This window comes from Acanthisitta chloris, unplaced genomic scaffold (assembly GCF_000695815.1).
Source record: "Acanthisitta chloris isolate BGI_N310 unplaced genomic scaffold, ASM69581v1 scaffold18052, whole genome shotgun sequence".
Lineage (NCBI taxonomy): Eukaryota > Metazoa > Chordata > Aves > Passeriformes > Acanthisittidae > Acanthisitta > Acanthisitta chloris.
In genome coordinates this window covers 1-17,384 of record NW_008659562.1, presented here as the reverse complement: position 1 = coordinate 17,384, position 17,384 = coordinate 1, and the positions used below count along the sequence as shown (strand labels likewise).

Below are 17,384 nucleotides of genomic sequence, written 5' to 3'. Positions count from 1 at the left end.
CTGCTGTTAGTAGAGTTCATTGTGTTTGAGCTGCTAGCATGAAAATGATTAAAATAAGTTCGTTTGCAATACAATCCATATATTCGCCTGGAAGTTCTGCCTTTCTAGCTTTGTGTTTTCTCGTTTGCAGATAAGGACTGTTCTGTGGTGTCAGGCAGGAACTTATAAGCATTTTCTCAAATTCTCTGTTATGAATCCTTAAGGACCACCCAGTAAACACCAGTATTGCAGTAATTTTATTTCTTTGTCAAAACAGACATACTCCCAGAAGAAATGTTAGAGGTGATGCCAAGAAATAGCATACTAGCCTAAAGCATTAATAACAGGGATAATGCTGAGATAATACCACCTGCATAGCTAAATCTCTTCATAACTTTGTCCAGGTTAAAAAAACCCAAACAAACAACAAAACAAACAACAAAAAACGCACACACACACACAAAACCCACAATGAAATAAAAAAACCCCAAAGGAACAAAGCTGTTTTCACCCCACTAAAATCTCTTTTATTCTCATTTTCATCCGTATATTTCCAGCTGTTTCTATCACCTGCATAGCTAAATCTCTTCATAACTTTGTCCAGGTTAAAAAAACCCAAACAAACAACAAAACAAACAACAAAAAACGCACACACACACACAAAACCCACAATGAAATAAAAAAACCCCAAAGGAACAAAGCTGTTTTCACCCCACTAAAATCTCTTTTATTCTCATTTTCATCCGTATATTTCCAGCTGTTTCTATTATTGAAGCTGATTTAAAAAAAAAAAAGTCATTTTTGTGGAAAATTAGAACAAAGCTGTTTTCACCCCACTAAAATCTCTTTTATTCTCATTTTCATCCGTATATTTCCAGCTGTTTCTATTATTGAAGCTGATTTAAAAAAAAAAAAGTCATTTTTTTTATGTGGAAAATTAATTTCTTTCAGTCTGTTCTTTGGAGAAGCTTGACTAATTTATTTCCCTTGTCATTTATCTTCACAGTTCTCTAAAAGTGACTGCAGTTCCTATTGAGCTAAATATTTTCTGAGTCTAATATGGTTTTGTTTTTCGACCCACCATTTTGTGGTTGAAATCTGGGCTGTTCAGCTATTTAACCATCTGCTATCCTCCTAAATTAGACTCTTAAAATGCTTAGGTACAGTCTCAGAAATGGTAATGAGCAGTTAAAGTTCTGCTCAACAAAATCTTACTTCTTGTGATCATTTGATGTTTTTATTGGAGGAAGTTAGGATCGAAGTCCAAGAAAATCTTTTGGTTTATTGCATTATCACTTACCATGCTGCACAGATGTCCACATACAATCTGCCCATCTGTCAGGTGTCATATATACACAGACAAAGAGATTTCTATATGGATTCCTGACTTACTCCTGAGCAGTCATTCCATGCTGGGTGTTTGTTGCTTTATATTTCTTGGTTTATCATCAGAAATAATTTTTTAAAAATCAATCTGAATAATTTCTGCAAGAGATCTTCAGTCTTCTTCTTTCTCTTCTCCAAATTTCTGTAGCTGTCTTCTGTTTCTCCCTTGTAGCCTCAAAATAACACCTCTTGCCTTTTTCCAGCTTCTCGATAACAGAACAGACATACAACAGGGGAGAGAAACTTCAGTATTGGCCTGGAGAAGAACAGATGTTAATAACTGTTTCTGTCTGGTTTTTTTGTTTTGATTCTCATGAAACTGAAAGCATCTGCATCATCTTGCTTTGATTCCATAACCTGATTAAATTCCACCTTCTACTTTTTCTTTTCCCTAACTTCAAAGAAATATTGTACCTGAAAGTTTTCTACAGCCTTCTTTCACAAGACAATTTTGTCACATTGTCTTTACAGCATTAAGACTTTGGTATTTGTTTTCCATACTGTTAGTTCCTGCGTGTTGGCACCTGTAAGAAACCAGCTGTTTGGCCAACAGCTCTTCAGTGTTACAAAACTGTTTCTGATGACTCACTCTGACAAGAAATGGTTTGAGCCCTGATGATGGTATCCTGCAGCAGTGGGGCTCAGGTCAGACAGCCTCCTCCAGCACTCAGGATGCTGATGAAGAATGAGAAATTAACCAGAGGATAAAAATCAAAGAACACTTGAGCTTAATTTGCTTGTACTGATGGCACTGAAGAGATGCTTCAGAAAAATATAGTTTGAATATATGAGTCAAGGCAATGCCAGGATGTCAACCTGTGGGTAGGGACTGCATCAAGAACAAATGTCTTCATGGCTGGGGAACAGCATGGCTGTGACAGCCAGTGGGCAGGGACTCAGGCCACTAAGGGCTGGTGGTGCATTCAGGGCTCCACAGGGAATGTCTTCGGAGGAAACCACTTGTCTGTTTTATATACTTAAGTATTTAATGGATTCATATTAAAATAATAACCAGAGCCTTAGAATATGGCTTTAATAATGGCTTTAAATTTAAAGGGAGTATGTTTAAATTAGATGCTAGAAAGACTTTCTTTGTGAGAGTGGTGAGGCATTGGGACAGGTTGCCCAGAGAAGTTGTGGATGCCCCATCCCTGGAAGTGTTCAGGGTTGGATAGGACCCTGAGCAACCTGGTCCAGTGAAAGGTGTCTCTGCCCATGGTGAGTTGAGTTGGAACTAGATGATCTTTAAGGTCCTTTCCAACCCAAACTATTTTGTGAGTCTATGATTCCATGTATACTATCTACCCAAAGACCCCATCCAAAGGTTACTGGACTTGGCAAGGTTGACTGAGAGGCCAGGGCAGGGAAGGAGAGGTGGCTGGATGGGATGACACTCCAAGAACAGATCAAATTATAAGAGATTAAATGCTACTCTAATAACATTATTAAGGTCCTTTCCAACCCAAACTATTTTGTGAGTCTATGATTCCATGTATACTATCTACCCAAAGACCCCATCCAAAGGTTACTGGACTTGGCAAGGTTGACTGAGAGGCCAGGGCAGGGAAGGAGAGGTGGCTGGATGGGATGACACTCCAAGAACAGATCAAATTATAAGAGATTAAATGCTACTCTAATAACATTATTGGGAAAGTCCTATGCCATAATTTGCTTTTCCTTACCAAACACAGTCATCTCATAATAGTTTATAGGTACAGTTTTGAATGGCTTTAGAAGCCATTCCCTACTTTGCATGCCTGCCTCATTTTCTCTCTTCCATCAGAGAGCAGCTATAATTAAGCTCACAGACTTACATGAAAATCCTCATGGAAATCAAAACATTTCTACTTTATGCTCCTGTGCTTATGGTTATTTGAGGATCACACATTGTTTCACTACTGATAATTAATCTTTCCAGGAGCTATTTGACACAGGCAAAAGCTGTTATTCAGGAACAGTGATTAATGAGAAGAATGCCATGAAGATGCACAGCACTGTCAAGAGAAAGAGGCTGAGCTCACTGTCATGCTGAAGAACCTCTGACAGCTTCTCTCTGTTTCTCAGTTTCCCCACTTGAACAATTACACCTTTCTGGCTGTGAAGTGTTCAATACTTACCAAGAAAAACACGTCATCATAGAGTTCAGTATTAAGTCTTTTAGATGGGATAATAAATGGATGCAGATAAAGAGGCTTACTCAATAAGCACAGTAATACTTTTCTGTTTAGGGAAGTCATGGCACATAGTGACTTTTTGTGGGTTTATATAGGCTGATCTTGTATTTAGAATGCAAATACAAGGATTCTGCTGTTTCACCTGGGATGAAGACACACATTCTGCAAAGAGAGGTTTCATGAAGGCTGTGCACTGAAAAGGAAGCAGCAGATTGTACAGTTGAAAGTAAAACTCAGATGCATAACTGTGTGTGTTTAGTTCAAAGTCATATGCTTCAGTTTAAACATTTTGAACCTTTGCCAGTTTTATTTATGTGCTAACTTCAAAGGTCAGGTTGCTAATTGCCCTGCTGTGACATTTAAAGACATCATTGTCACCTAACACAGAGCAGGAAGGATTATTTAAGGTGCAGTGGGAACTAATTTAGGTAAATGCATCTTAATATCTTTTACTTCTGGCCCATGTTACAGGAAGAATTAAAAAAAGAAAGTTGATTTGTGTTACAAACGATCACAAGGCAGACTTGCCAGTAAAGCTGCTCTCTGAAGCTGAGCTAGTAAATTCTCACCTAATGATTTCAGTTTGCAAGTACCACACTGGATGCTACTTTCAGCCACCTCCTGGCAACAGCTCTGTGCCCTGTAACAAGCAACTTGTCTTCTTCAAAGGCATATTTGCACAGCAGCTGGAGATGGATAACACGAGAGAGCAGCTTGTCTTTGCTCTACCCAAACAAATAGCTCCTTTGAATTAAATGGGCCCATCTTGCACAGTCATTCAGGACTGCATGGCACAGGAGTGACAGCTGATAGCTTGTTCTGTGCCTGCTCCTCTTTGAATGGGTTTTTCTTTTGCCTCTTACTGGTGTTCTGGTTCTGTCCAGAGCCCTCAGGTCTGGAGGTCATGGAAATCTGCACAATGACTTAGTGTCTTCTGTCGTCTTCCTTCTAGGTCAAGGTGATTTTGATTTAGCTGATGCCCTTGATCACCCAGGTAGGTAAATCCCCTATCCTTATTTTACTATGGTATTTAGACCTAATAATAAGTCTTGAGTCCTTTTCCATGAGGAATGGAAGTTGAAGTAGCTGCTACTTAATTTAAAGATATACAGAACTGGAAAATGCTAGATTTCAATATTTCTGTCATAAAATAAATTTTTCATCAAGTAAAGAAACAAAATGGCTTTGAAAACATATCTCTTAATTTTAGCACCTGCTGTGATACATTGAATGCAGCTCTCTAGGTTTGCAGATACCTTCTTTTGTTAAATTGAAAAAGTTTAAGCTGTTATTGTTTATTGGTATGTCATTGTGTCCAACAGACGACATAATTACCAGGAGACCTACAGTGATCAGAAGACCAACAAGGCCTGTGATGAGTGAGTAATAATGGGTCATAACTGATTTTAGACATGTAAGAAACTGTCCCATGTGAGGTTCTTGATCATACTTGCCACTGTACTTTAGCTGAGATCATTTGTGTGAACAATAGCTGTGCTCTTTACCTAAACTAAGCAGGGATTTGACTATGAACAATTGTGTGTCTTTACTGCTTCCAGTAAGGCTTTAGAGCATGACTAGCCAGCGACGGTATTTTATTTCCTGAAGATTTTATTCATTCTTTTCCAGACTGTACTGAATTCCCTGGGGAGTATAACAATGGGTAACTGTTGCTAAAAATGGCAAACAATTCTTCTACTTTTTTTCCCCAGTATCTTTTTTTTTTCTGCATAATTATCCATGCTGCTTGATAACAGACTTGGAAAAAAATCAAAAAGAAGCTGGGTATTCTTTCTTCTCACCATGTATTTACTCCATATTATCCATGGCTACAACTATCTACGTCAGAAACAAAAAAAGGCTCTGAACAGCAGAGAGAACCACAAGGTTTTACCTGTAGTCCTGAGAATGAAAAATTCCAATGAACACTTGCTATTGTTGAGAAAAACCAAATTCCAAACAACAATAAAACCACACATATCTTTATGATGGAACAATTTATGATAACACTGAGTTGTTTCAATTAAACTACACAGAAATAAATTTCTGTCTATCAAACAGAATGCTTGGATTGGAAAATGCTGGATAACATTAGCCCACACAACATCTTTAGGTCTTTTTCTGGATAAACATTGCAGTAAGACTTCAGATAGGTGAAAGCTCTTACATTTTCCATACAATTCTCTGGTTCACTGTTTGAACAAACAGAGGCAGCACTTTGTGAATGTGGTATCCTCGACAGCTGTTAATAGTTGCATTCTTCCTTTCCACTTCTTTGGCAAATAAAATCTGTGTTTGACCTAGATTAGAAGTGTCTCTTAAAATACTGCACTAAATGTGTATTTGTTTTCATTCTAATGTAAACATTTCAAGTAAGTTACTTGAATTGTGCCCTAAAATACTCTGTCCTTGGTCGTGTTTAAAGGTAGTGAAGAGATGCCAATATCTGCACTGAAGCTGCCTCAGTCAGGTGAAAGGATTTTGATTTTTAGGGACTGCTAAAGCTGTTAGAGATATGACCACCCAATGATTATCTGCCCTGCACAAATCAGCTTCACTAACTCTTGTGAATGAAGAACATCACATTTTCCAGAACATTTTGGAGTCTCTTTCAGCACTGAAGAGAACTTCAGAGAGTTTTAAAAAGCAATTAAAACTAATTTAAAACAAAAACAAGCTACAACGTAAAAAATCAATTATCGGTTTTGGAAAGTGCAGAAAGACAATACAAAACTATGTTCTAGCATCTGCCTAATGCTTCATCTTAGCTTCAGGGTGTCTTGCAAGTCTCATTCAGCCAGTACCATTGAGAAGTGAGGCTGCCTGAGATTTATGCTCAGCTGAGGCAAATTACTGTACAGGCTGTGTCCTCTGGGCATCCCATGCACGTCTGCCTGAGTTGAAGCTCTCCTGTAGGCACCTTCCATCTACTGTAACAAATTTCATCACCAAATTTAATGGAAGGTGATGTTTTTTTACAAAATCTTGAAATAAGATCATTTGACCCACTCCCATTCATACTGCATTTGACTTAATTCAGCCATATCCTCAAACCCATATACTCGTGAGAACCAAGGTGTGTGTGCTTAGATGGTCTGGTAAGTGTATGTGTAACAAGAGGCAAGTTACTGAGCTCTTACCCTGTCTCTGTGGTTCTTCTTGATCAGAAATGATAAGCTAGTTTATGTCCAGATCTTTTATACCCCTTAGGAGTCACCAGGTATTATGGAGAGAGCCTTTGACTCATAATATTGCTTACTTCAGTGTCTCTGAACCCTAGCTCAGGTTGCTGCCCACTATCTGGTGTTGCTTGTTTGGGGTACATGGACTATGTCCACAGAATCTTTTTTGGGTGGACAGTCAGGGAAAGTAGTGATATGCTGCAACCTTTGGTGTTAGAATGCCTTTCTGCTTTTCCTCTGCTGACAAGTCATCTGTGCTGTCATCTTATCAGAGTTGCAGGCCTGCTGGTTTTGACAGAAACAACACATTCCTGAATTTTACTGCTGAGAATGGTGACCTTTATTGACTGTTCTCTTAACACTTTGCTGAATTTTCTGGCAAAACCCATACACTCCCATTTGTATTTCATTCATATCAACCTTAGCATTTTTGCAATGAATCTCTGTGTGAACATTCCTGAGCGGAACCTGAATTTTACCTGAGTTCTTCGTCTCAATAACAAAGTGAATCCAGTTTTCAATTTATTGCTTCTTACAGTGTTAGCATTTGACAGGTAAAGGTATTTTTGAAAGGCAACTCTGCTGGCCAGGCAGGGAGGATCAAGAAGGACAAGAACAAACCAAGTCATGTAGTATGGATTTGATGATTTTCCTGCCCGATTGCCTGGTGACATCAAAGCATTTCTGAGTTGTTACACAAATGAGACTATATACTGTGCAAAAGCAGCTCCCCACCCCTTTTGGACATAGAGAACACGAGAAGGCAGACTTCTGCATGGTGATTTTCCTGTATTCCAGGAATTCTGACATGATTACAAGGAGCAAGATATTTATTTAATTGAGTATCTATCTAATTTTCTGTGGCAATAAGCACTGGTATCAAAATTTAGGTAGATTTTGCTGTACCTTTCCTTCTGACTCCTAGCACTCCAGATTTATGAAGATCAAGAGATTGTTAGAGTTATGACATACATCTAATGTACTTCTTTCAGAACTCGCTCTCATTCCACACACACCCTAGAATGTCACCCACATAGTCATAACCACATGTGCATGTTCAGAAACAGAGTTCCTCTTTATGCCTCTGCAGCTCACAAACAAATTGTTTCTTGGGTGGAAAATTCCATCCCAGGTACAGCGAGACACGTGTACAGTGCTGGGGCAATGGTCACAGCCTGTTGAATCACTGTGTAACATGCACATGCAGATAGTTAAGTCTCTTTTTAAAACCTTTCTAACTCATCCAAAGAAAAACAGACTCTCACCCAACCTCAGACAGACACCTGTGATTGTTGGAAGAAAAAAATTTTATGTCACCATGACCTTACATAGATTAGTTGATTCAATCTCTCTCCCCAGGTAGGTTTATTGCTTCCTAGTATTTGTTCTTGAAATGGATATTCAGTTTTTGCAATTCAACACGTTACTCTTAAGCCAAACATACATATACCAGTTTTAGCCACATACATGTTAATAAATTAGTATATTTTAAAAATAGGTACAATTTAATATTTTTACATAGCTAATTTTATTTATGTACTTGCAGATATATTAAAGAGGTAATGATCTTGATTCAACTGTAAGATTTATTCTGACATCATTTAAAGCAGGAAAAGATCATATTTGGAGAAGAAAATACTGTATCATTTGTCAATTAGTGTGTGGGTAAATATGAGATTCTATGAGAGTTGTCAAGAAAAGTGTAATTACTTTATTTGAATTTGTGGAACTTATTTGAAAAAGGTGCTTGTCAAACATTCCGTTGTACGTGTTCTCTTAAAACTCATATTTCACTTCCCTCAAGAATTGTGTGTAACTCAATTTTCTACATCTCCTGCCTATTCATTTTTAGACAATGACCTACATTTAGGAGATGCTCTTGGTGGGGGTGAGTATTCTCTTCTTTCTTCAGATATAATGTATTTTTTTTCTCCTAGCCTTTTCCTGAACTCTGCCTAATTTGTGGAAAGAAATTTCAATACTGCAGGAGGAGCAGTGGTAATGAGAGCCATTACAGCTCATATACATGCAGCCCTTCTGCCTGAGGCCATCCTGCAGACTGGGGACAGCTTCTGGTTGCCAGCTACAAGAGCTTCCAGACTGGCCTACCTGCATGAACTCAGTCAGCTGTGACCTACAGAACCATGACAAACCATGCCAGGCATGGCTGGGGAGGGAAAGTGTGGCTCATCCAGTTGTTACGGTTCAGTGTGGTGGCCTCTAGCAGATGATGGTTGTAGTTTCTTCATCTGCCAAAAATGAGTCTTCCTAAGATTAGGAATCAGAGGTAACAGTGGATGGAGAGTTTTGAGCTTGTTGTAGCTCTGCTGATGGCAAATCAGAAATTCAGGAAGGAATGTTTCAGAGATGAGCACTTACAGATATATATGTAGCTTAAGCTTGAAGCGCTCAAGCTGTTGTAACCTGCTCCTTCACTTCCAGGTGTTTCTGTAACACCCAGATGTGACCTAGGAAGTATTCACAGTACTGTATTGGGCTGTACAGACATATGAAATCCTCAACTTTGGGAATTTTTCCTCCACCTTTGTTTAGTTTGTTTAGAGGTATATCAAGGGTGTGAAGTACCCTAGCAAGGTTCACTGAAATGATCCAAAATGCAGTTGGTATTGAATAAAAGCCTAAAATTCTCCTTGAATCACAGACAAAAGAAAAATTCTCAGCTTATTGCACTGAACCTCTGAATTATGACTCCAGCCACAGTGGCCTGGTTTACTCATATTTCAGTCTTAGAGAATGACATCTTTTATATTGTTCTTTCCCCTTTTCAGGTTTCTCTATGGCACTTCATGCCTTTGTTTGAATGACATATTAGTCCACACATTATAGAACTGAATCTAATTTTGTTAATAATTCCCATGTTCATATTGTCATTTCTTTCTGCCTGTACTAATTTTTCCATTCCTGCAAGTTTGTAATGAGTACTGTTATGAGAGGTTGGGTTAAGTATATTGAATAAATTATCAATGAATAGCTTTAGTATCTTCACTAAACCCAACCTTTTCATTCTGAGGATGGCAAATGATGTTTCAGTTTTTATTTCTTTGCTCCATTTTTGGCTCAGGTTCTGAAGTGTCATTCATGTATGGTATAATGAGGTTAATGATGTGTACTTTATTATCAGTAGCTGTGAGGACAACATCTTTTCGCTAGCTATGGCAAAGAATATGTGTTCTTATGCCTAGAAATTACTTAATAAATGCAGAAACAGAAATTTTGTGCCATGGTGAGGCTTAGTTCATTACACTGAGAGCTGGAACAGAGCTTTTCTATTGAAGATGATTAACTGGGCAAAGTTTTACTCAGCAAAGCTTTAAGACTTTACCTAAAATCCACTGACTGCAGGCTAAACTCTAATGGAGTTAAACATATCTAAAGTTTGCTGTATCAGAACCCAAATGTTACTCAGAAAAAGAAGCATTGTATTTAACATCAAGGCAAGAAGAAAACATAGTAAAAGGGCACCTGGGACGTATTGAAGGTGAAAGAAAGATTTAAGGAGAGAGAGAAAATTGCTGGTTTTTTTCTGTGTCCTAATTTTAATTTATTCAGAGCTAAATTCTCCGGTTATGAGAGCAATTAAATGCGTGACTGAAGAAAAGATGGCAAGAGGACCTACTCTATAATATGCAGAGCAGCAATCCTAGACATTAAATCTGGCAGGTTTTGTCCTGAGTCAGTTCTTGCTACTCCAGCATTGTACATGGAAACTGCTATTAGTCATCAGATCTCCCACTCTACCCAATGCATCTTTTTATAATACTTTGGCAAAAATTAAGGCTAAATTCTAGCACAAAGTCCTAAACAACAACAAAGCCGAAGTCTGAGTTCATTGCACACTGTTCAAGAGCATTAAATTCATCATGCATTAAATAAATTCAGCATCTGTTAGATGAAACTAATCTGCAGATCTTATTAATACCTGCTGATGGCACAGAGATAACCTGTGTCCTCCTGCCCAGCCTGGAACACCAGTGTCTCTGTCAACTCTGCAGAACTGCACCACTGACACCCACAGTAACACAGTGTGCTTCCCAGCACAATGTCAGCACTTGCCAGAAATACATGAAGTATTTTCCTTCAATGCTTTTGTGAATTCTTCTCCCATTTTAACTTTGAAAACATTCCCTCTTCACTTCCAAATTAGTTCTAGTTGATATAGTTGATATAGTGCTTAAGTCTTTTTAACTAGTGACAAGACCCTTCTATTAATTCACTGGAGGATAAATTACAAAGAGGTACAAAACCTCAAATTATCATAGTCTATATTTACAGCTCCCTGTTTTGCTCGTTGAGCTATCTAACAATATTAATTATCAATAGGTGACATCTCAAGAAAACCTTTATACCCACCTCTTCCACCACGACCAGGAAGTTACGGCAATTCTGGTAAGAATATTTTCTCCTGAGAAAATCTTGCACTGTGAGCTATTCAGAGCAGATATTTTGAATGTTTACTCTCTTATTTCTCTGTTAGTAGCTTTTATCACCCTTTCCCTTCATCCCCCTTTTGTAAGTACTCTTCCTGACCCAGCATTTGAAACGGTTTTCTGAGTTTTGGTGTTGGTAGCATAAATTTTTTCTGTCTGCCCAAAATGTGGGACTCTGGCTTCTAAGTGGCACAAGATTAAAACTTACCTTGTTTGCATTTTGGTTTTGGGTATGTGTACACTGAACTATGTGAAGGTTCAAATTTGACATCTAGCCACAGGGCATGGATAAGCCTATATTCAAATCCATACTGAAATGTGTATCTGAGATGGGGCATACAGCAGGTGGGACTGGGGAGAGGGATGTATGCCTGTATTGCTTTTGAGTTTGGTTCATTTAAATAAAGTGGAAGTGGCACATCTGTCCTGGCTACCACCATGTATCCTGTATTTGTTTCTGATATAACTGTAGTGGTAAGCCATAGACAGTCCTTCTGGAGTTCTTCTGGAATCTTTCCTGGAAAGAACCCACTGACTCTGCTTCAGAAACTGCTGGGATTCAAGATGTCCGTATTATATAAGGATTTGTGCCATGGAGAGCCCAAGCCCAAATGTCCCACAGGTACCTAAACAGATGCAGAACACCAACAGTGTTAGTACTTTGGCTTTCAGGTGAATTTGAGTAGGTGACCATCCAGTGCAATGGTCATGCCCCATTCACCATGCTGAAGATGGGATTTCAAAAGTCACTCACCCTTCCCTAGAATGTTACAAAAGGACTGGACAAGGGACCTGAAGGTGTTACCATCATTACCTAATTGTTCAACTGGAACCTGAATCTTTATCTTGCAGGAGGTTTTGATGACTCAGATCTCCTTGATGGGAAGCCTTTACCACCAGTGATAACAGGTAGCATTTCCCAATTCTCCTCGCGTCTTGCTGACACTTAAAACTTGGAAATGGTTGGTTATGCTTTAGTGTAATCTGTTTCTCACTGAGGGTATAGGGCAAGACTCTACTACTTTTATTTAGATTAGTTATGCTTCACCAAAGCTCATGATTTTGAGCCTGAAGTTAAAACTTGAAACATATTCCTAAATATTTTGTAACATTCTGACATATGCCAGAACCCTGCAGGATTTATCCCTTTGAATTCAGCTAGGACAGTCCCAAAGCAAGGGACTTCTGCCAAGAACTGAAAGTAGATGCACCAGGTCTATGATCTTGACTTAAATTACTGATAAATCATCTGATTTTCTGGCAGTAGAGATTAGCCAGAATATATTGGCCTCCTACTGGAATGGGAGCCCCTCTCTTACAGCCCTGCTGAGTCACCCCTTTCACCTTCTGTATGAAATTACACTTTGCTGAGTAAAGACTTTGTTCTCAAGACAAAAAACATTTTTTGATGAAACGTTACCCTCTATTCCAGGAGAAAATGAGCATCCTTTCCATCATGGAGGAAACACAGGTATAGTAAATAACTTATTCTGTAATTTGTTTCTGATCATCATGAAACAGTAAAAAAAATTAACCTTATAAAGGTAGCACATATACTAAATTAGACTTTAAAGACACAATTTTCACGCCAACTGTAATGCAGCATAATTTCTAGTCGTTTGCTTAACTGTAGTTTCACCAAACAATTTTCATAGTTTGATAAAAGCATACCTTAGTACAGAATATGCTTAAGTCAAACCATTTCAGTGTCTCTAAAAAACCCCAACCTCTTTCTTTCCCCACAGATTCAGGATTAATAGCTGGAGTCACATCGCCTATAATTTCTGCTTTTGTGATATTGGTTGTTGGATCGATAGCAGCATACTCTGCTTACAAGAATAAGAGACTTTGTTTCAAACCACGTGGTAAGAGCAAATCAGTTTCCCACTGATTTAGTGCTGAAGTAGATGGGAATTGAACCATTTGACAAACAATTTGAGTGGGAGGAGAAATAGTTCAGGGATGAGAACATTTAAAAATTTTGTCCTGAACATCTTCACTGGTCTGTAAGAGATATTGGCAATTAATATTCTTCATCAAGGACAAGCATAGGAAGCTATAACGTGACCACCACCTTATAAAAGAAATTACAGGGTGTGAGGTCTCTGCCATCACAAAGGGGCCTGACTGTTGTATGTCTGTGTGTGGAAACCAGCCTGGGTGGCCCAGACCAGCCTCACTGGGTGCCCTCTGACCAGGCCTCCCATTTCAGCTCTGGTCTGTGTGGGTTTCCTGCCCCAGCCTGAGTCACATTTCCACAAGTCTGCTTTGGCCCTGAGCCTGGGCAGCTGGTTGGGTGTCCTGGCTTGGCCTTGGGCCTAGCTAATTGCCTTTTATTCACCAGATGGTGGCTGGCCAGTCCATGGCACCCAATTTGCCATCACCACCCCTCTGCATGCACCAAGCACTGGGGAGGTGATAGCTTGGATTCCCACAGGTTACAGCTCTGTGGGAACAGCTCAGCCCTGGCCCTTAGCTGCCATAGAGGGCAATTTAAACCTCTAATTCATGTTATTTGTTCCATGATGGGACCAACAGCTAAGACACAGGTGAAACACAGGAGGTGTGTGGAGAAGCTTCACAGGCATTTCCAAGAGATCTGGAATTCCCCAGTGCTTCAGAAAACCTCATCCTAGCGGTGCCACAGCAGGCTCCAGGGCAGCTGCTGCTGCCTGAGCACTAGAGGAAGTCTTGGGTAGGGTTACACAGGAGAAATCCAGCTGGAGCATGGCCCAGGATGCCCTGGGGAAGGCTGGTCCGGGCTGTGAAAGCTGTTTGTGCACTCATGGTCCCAACAGTCACTATATGTCCCTGGGGATACCAGGTTCCACCTGTTGTCTCAAAAGGACAGAAGCAAAAAACCCCTCAGAAAACCTGGCAAAGAACATCTTGTGGTGGAAATAATGAATCTTCAATCTTCCCATTTCAGGTGGGGCTACAGTGTAAACCACTGAAAGAAGAGTTACCCTCTGACCCTAGGCTCCTTTGGTTGGTGACACTCTACTTTGTCATTCTGACAAAAGAAAATCTTCCTCTAATGAACCTTTTCTTGAGACATTGCAATCCCCCTCTCTCTAATCTGATGTCACTTTTGCAGCTTGAGCTTTATGTCATCAAAGATGTGCTTAAAATATCAGGGGATTGTATTGCACTGTCCAACCTACATTGACAAATGTTGGATACAGATTTTGACTCAGAAGTTATTTTAAACAACAAAGAAATCAAGTTTAATATAAGCTAAAAATGGAAAGATTTGGATTTGTGAGGATTTGAGTCACTGCACAAATTTCTTTTTCTGCTTTCAAAATCAGCCAAAAAACATAATCCTTCTGACAGAATAGGAAAAAGGAATTTGTGGTTTCCAATCAAACATATTGGGTTTCTCCAGTATATTTCTGTTTTGTCTAAATGTTTGAGGAAAACATTGTCCAAAGGATTAAAAATTTTAATGCCTTTATATTTATGTCTGAATTCTAGAACAATGAAAGGAACTATAGAGAGGAAATTCATTCTTAATTTTAAAATATATTGAAAATAATATGTATTTTGACACTCCACTGTTTAAACAAATAAAAAATGAGAGGAACACATGCTGATTTCACTTATTTATTTATTTAATAAATTGTTGAAACAGTGTTTAGCTCTTCTCAGGAACTAGAACTTCACATAAATTTTGTTTCTCTTCTTGAAGACTTTAGGCCCTGCTGCAGGAGCCTTTGAAGGCATTAATCTGGCATGCTGATTTTTTTTAAGAACCATCTTATTCATAATCTCTGAAAAAGGAAAATGGGTACAAAGTTTTCTGATGAATTTAGAACGGGTTTGTGACAGTTCATTCTCTAAAATCTAAGTCACAATTACTTTTAAACTTCATACACACGTGGAGGTTTGGTCGACATAGTTTTTCTAGCAAAACTCTTTCATCTTTTTCTCTTCTTCCTAATCAGCCTTGCCATGGCAACAAACATCTTTGTGCAGACAAATCTATCAACAAAAACTAACACCTTTTCAGTCTCCCTGCCTTCATTTAGCTAACTGACTCAAAATACTAGCAAATGAACAAAATGCACATGAAAACTGGCAAAACTAGTTGTTTACTGACATTATTCTGCAATACAGCCCTTTTAGCTAACTCTTTAAAGCACAGAGGAAATCTGTGTGGGTTTTTTCATCTTTATATGGAAAGTATGTTTTTTCTTACTGGAATTCCATTTAGATGGAGCTAAACATGATTTTGTGTTTATTAAATTGTTGAGAGAAAGGCATAATCTGAAAAAGCATGTTTTTCATAGACTTAGATACTATTTATCTAAATTATACTTTACATGGTTATATATCAGTTGCTTACATGGCTACAATATTTATTTTGATCCTGAAAGTAAGAAATTAACAAGTACATCAGTTTAAATAGAGAAATATCTTGACAACATACAAATGAATGAGCACTTTTGTGACTATCTCTGTAAGTTATGAATGAGAAAATATTTTTAATATGGTTTTCAAGGACACTTGATATTTCTTTAAAAATACTACTTTTCCATGTTAATAGTTGAAACAGATTGATATATTTTTTCCAGGTAGACAAAAAGTTTTGGTTAATGAAATATTTATAAAGTGTTTTGCAGTTACAACTTCAGTTGTTTGTTTAATCATGAAAATATATGTTGTGCTTCTTTCTCTTGAAAATTTTCAATAAACAATATGTTTTATCCAAGATGATCTAAGTTTTGTTTGTTTTGTTTGCTACTTTCTTGGACATATGAAGGCTGATACCTTTTTATATAAATTCAACTATGTCCCACTAGGGAAGAGAAAGAAATGCTTCGAACTAAAGACAAATTACAGGAAAAAACCCAAACCACCTTAAGAATCTATCCTGTTTTTTTTCTTCAGTAACAATGTCCACAGAAGGATCTATGTCCAATGTTAACATTTTTGCTTTTGACCTATTATTACAAATTATTTAAAAATTTTAATATTTTTACAACAATCTATTACTTGTGCTAATATTATTAGCCCACAAACAGATTTATTATGGAGAATTAGAGAAAAAAACCCATGAATCTTAATGGGTAAACCCCATCTACCCAAGTGTTTCACTTTCTGAAGATCTTTTGTCTAATTACATCAGCATATGACTGACATACCAGTGTGCAGGGACACTTGTCAGTGTTAGCTTCCCTTTTAACTAGGATGATGACTATGCTGATAGTAATAATTTTATAATTATTGTAATAATTATTTCTATTATTATTATTTCAGATAATTTCTGGGCTATGTAGGGAAGTTCTAATGTATATAAATCTGGGAAGGAAGGAAGGAAGGAAGGAAGGAAGGAAGGAAGGAAGGAAGGAAGGAAGGAAGGAAGGAAGGAAGGAAGGAAGGAAGGAAGGAAGGAAGGAAGGAAGGAAGGAAGGAAGGAAGGAAGGAAGGAAGGAAGGAAAACTGTCAGTTAAAACATCAGAACTCTAGCTTGTATTACTGACTCTCATATTTCATATCTATTCCATGCTGTAAAAAAAGTTGCTGGCACACAAGTAAACCAGAAAATCATCTAAATGTAGATATCACTTTTATTACCAAGAAAAAGCTTTTGTGGATCATAAAGTTTCCCAACTGAAATACATCTGCCAGTTAAATTATCTACAACAGCACTCTTGCTATTTAAGTGTATTGTTAATTGTTTGTCTATGTAAGTTGATGCTGAACACAGATGCCAAGAATTTTCTTTCTGTGGGATAAGTAAAGTTTGATTTCCTATGTGTTTATGTCCTTTCTTCCTTAAATACCTCACCACTACTAGAGCAATGACACCCTCTTCTGCAGTTGAGCTTTCAGATTCTGCCAGTGAGTGAGAGAACAAATGCTTGGAGGGGAAACACTGATCCCTTGCAAATTGTTGGAAATAAAGTTTTAAATGGTTGAATAGTCCATGCATTTTCTTTGGTGGCTCACTGTCTTAAGTTACTGATGTCTGCTAAGTAGTTACTGATTTTCACAGAAAATTTTGATTCAACAATGCCTCAGCTGAACCACATCAGCCTAAAACTACTTTGCAGAGACATTGTGTGGCTGAATTACATGTCACGGTTACCTGACTTCTAGGTTAGTGACAAAAACTGTGTGAATAGGTGTGAATTTATTAATGCATTTGTGTAAAGATACATAGTCCTCTGAATAGCACAAGCTCTCTGAAATCATAGAATCATAGAATC

General features: G+C 38.1%; 1 protein-coding gene across 1 annotated transcript in view; it reads left to right on the top strand.

The window, feature by feature from the left end:
• The window catches only part of XG (Xg blood group), a 19,796-nt gene extending 6,709 nt beyond the window's left edge, over positions 1–13,087 (top strand). Inside the window, 7 exon segments of the mRNA XM_009069426.1 lie at positions 4,492–4,533; positions 4,862–4,918; positions 8,574–8,609; positions 11,063–11,128; positions 12,022–12,078; positions 12,602–12,640; positions 12,915–13,087. Coding sequence (XP_009067674.1) covers positions 4,492–4,533; positions 4,862–4,918; positions 8,574–8,609; positions 11,063–11,128; positions 12,022–12,078; positions 12,602–12,640; positions 12,915–13,087 — 470 coding nt within the window.
• The last annotated feature ends 4,297 nt before the right edge of the window (positions 13,088–17,384 follow it).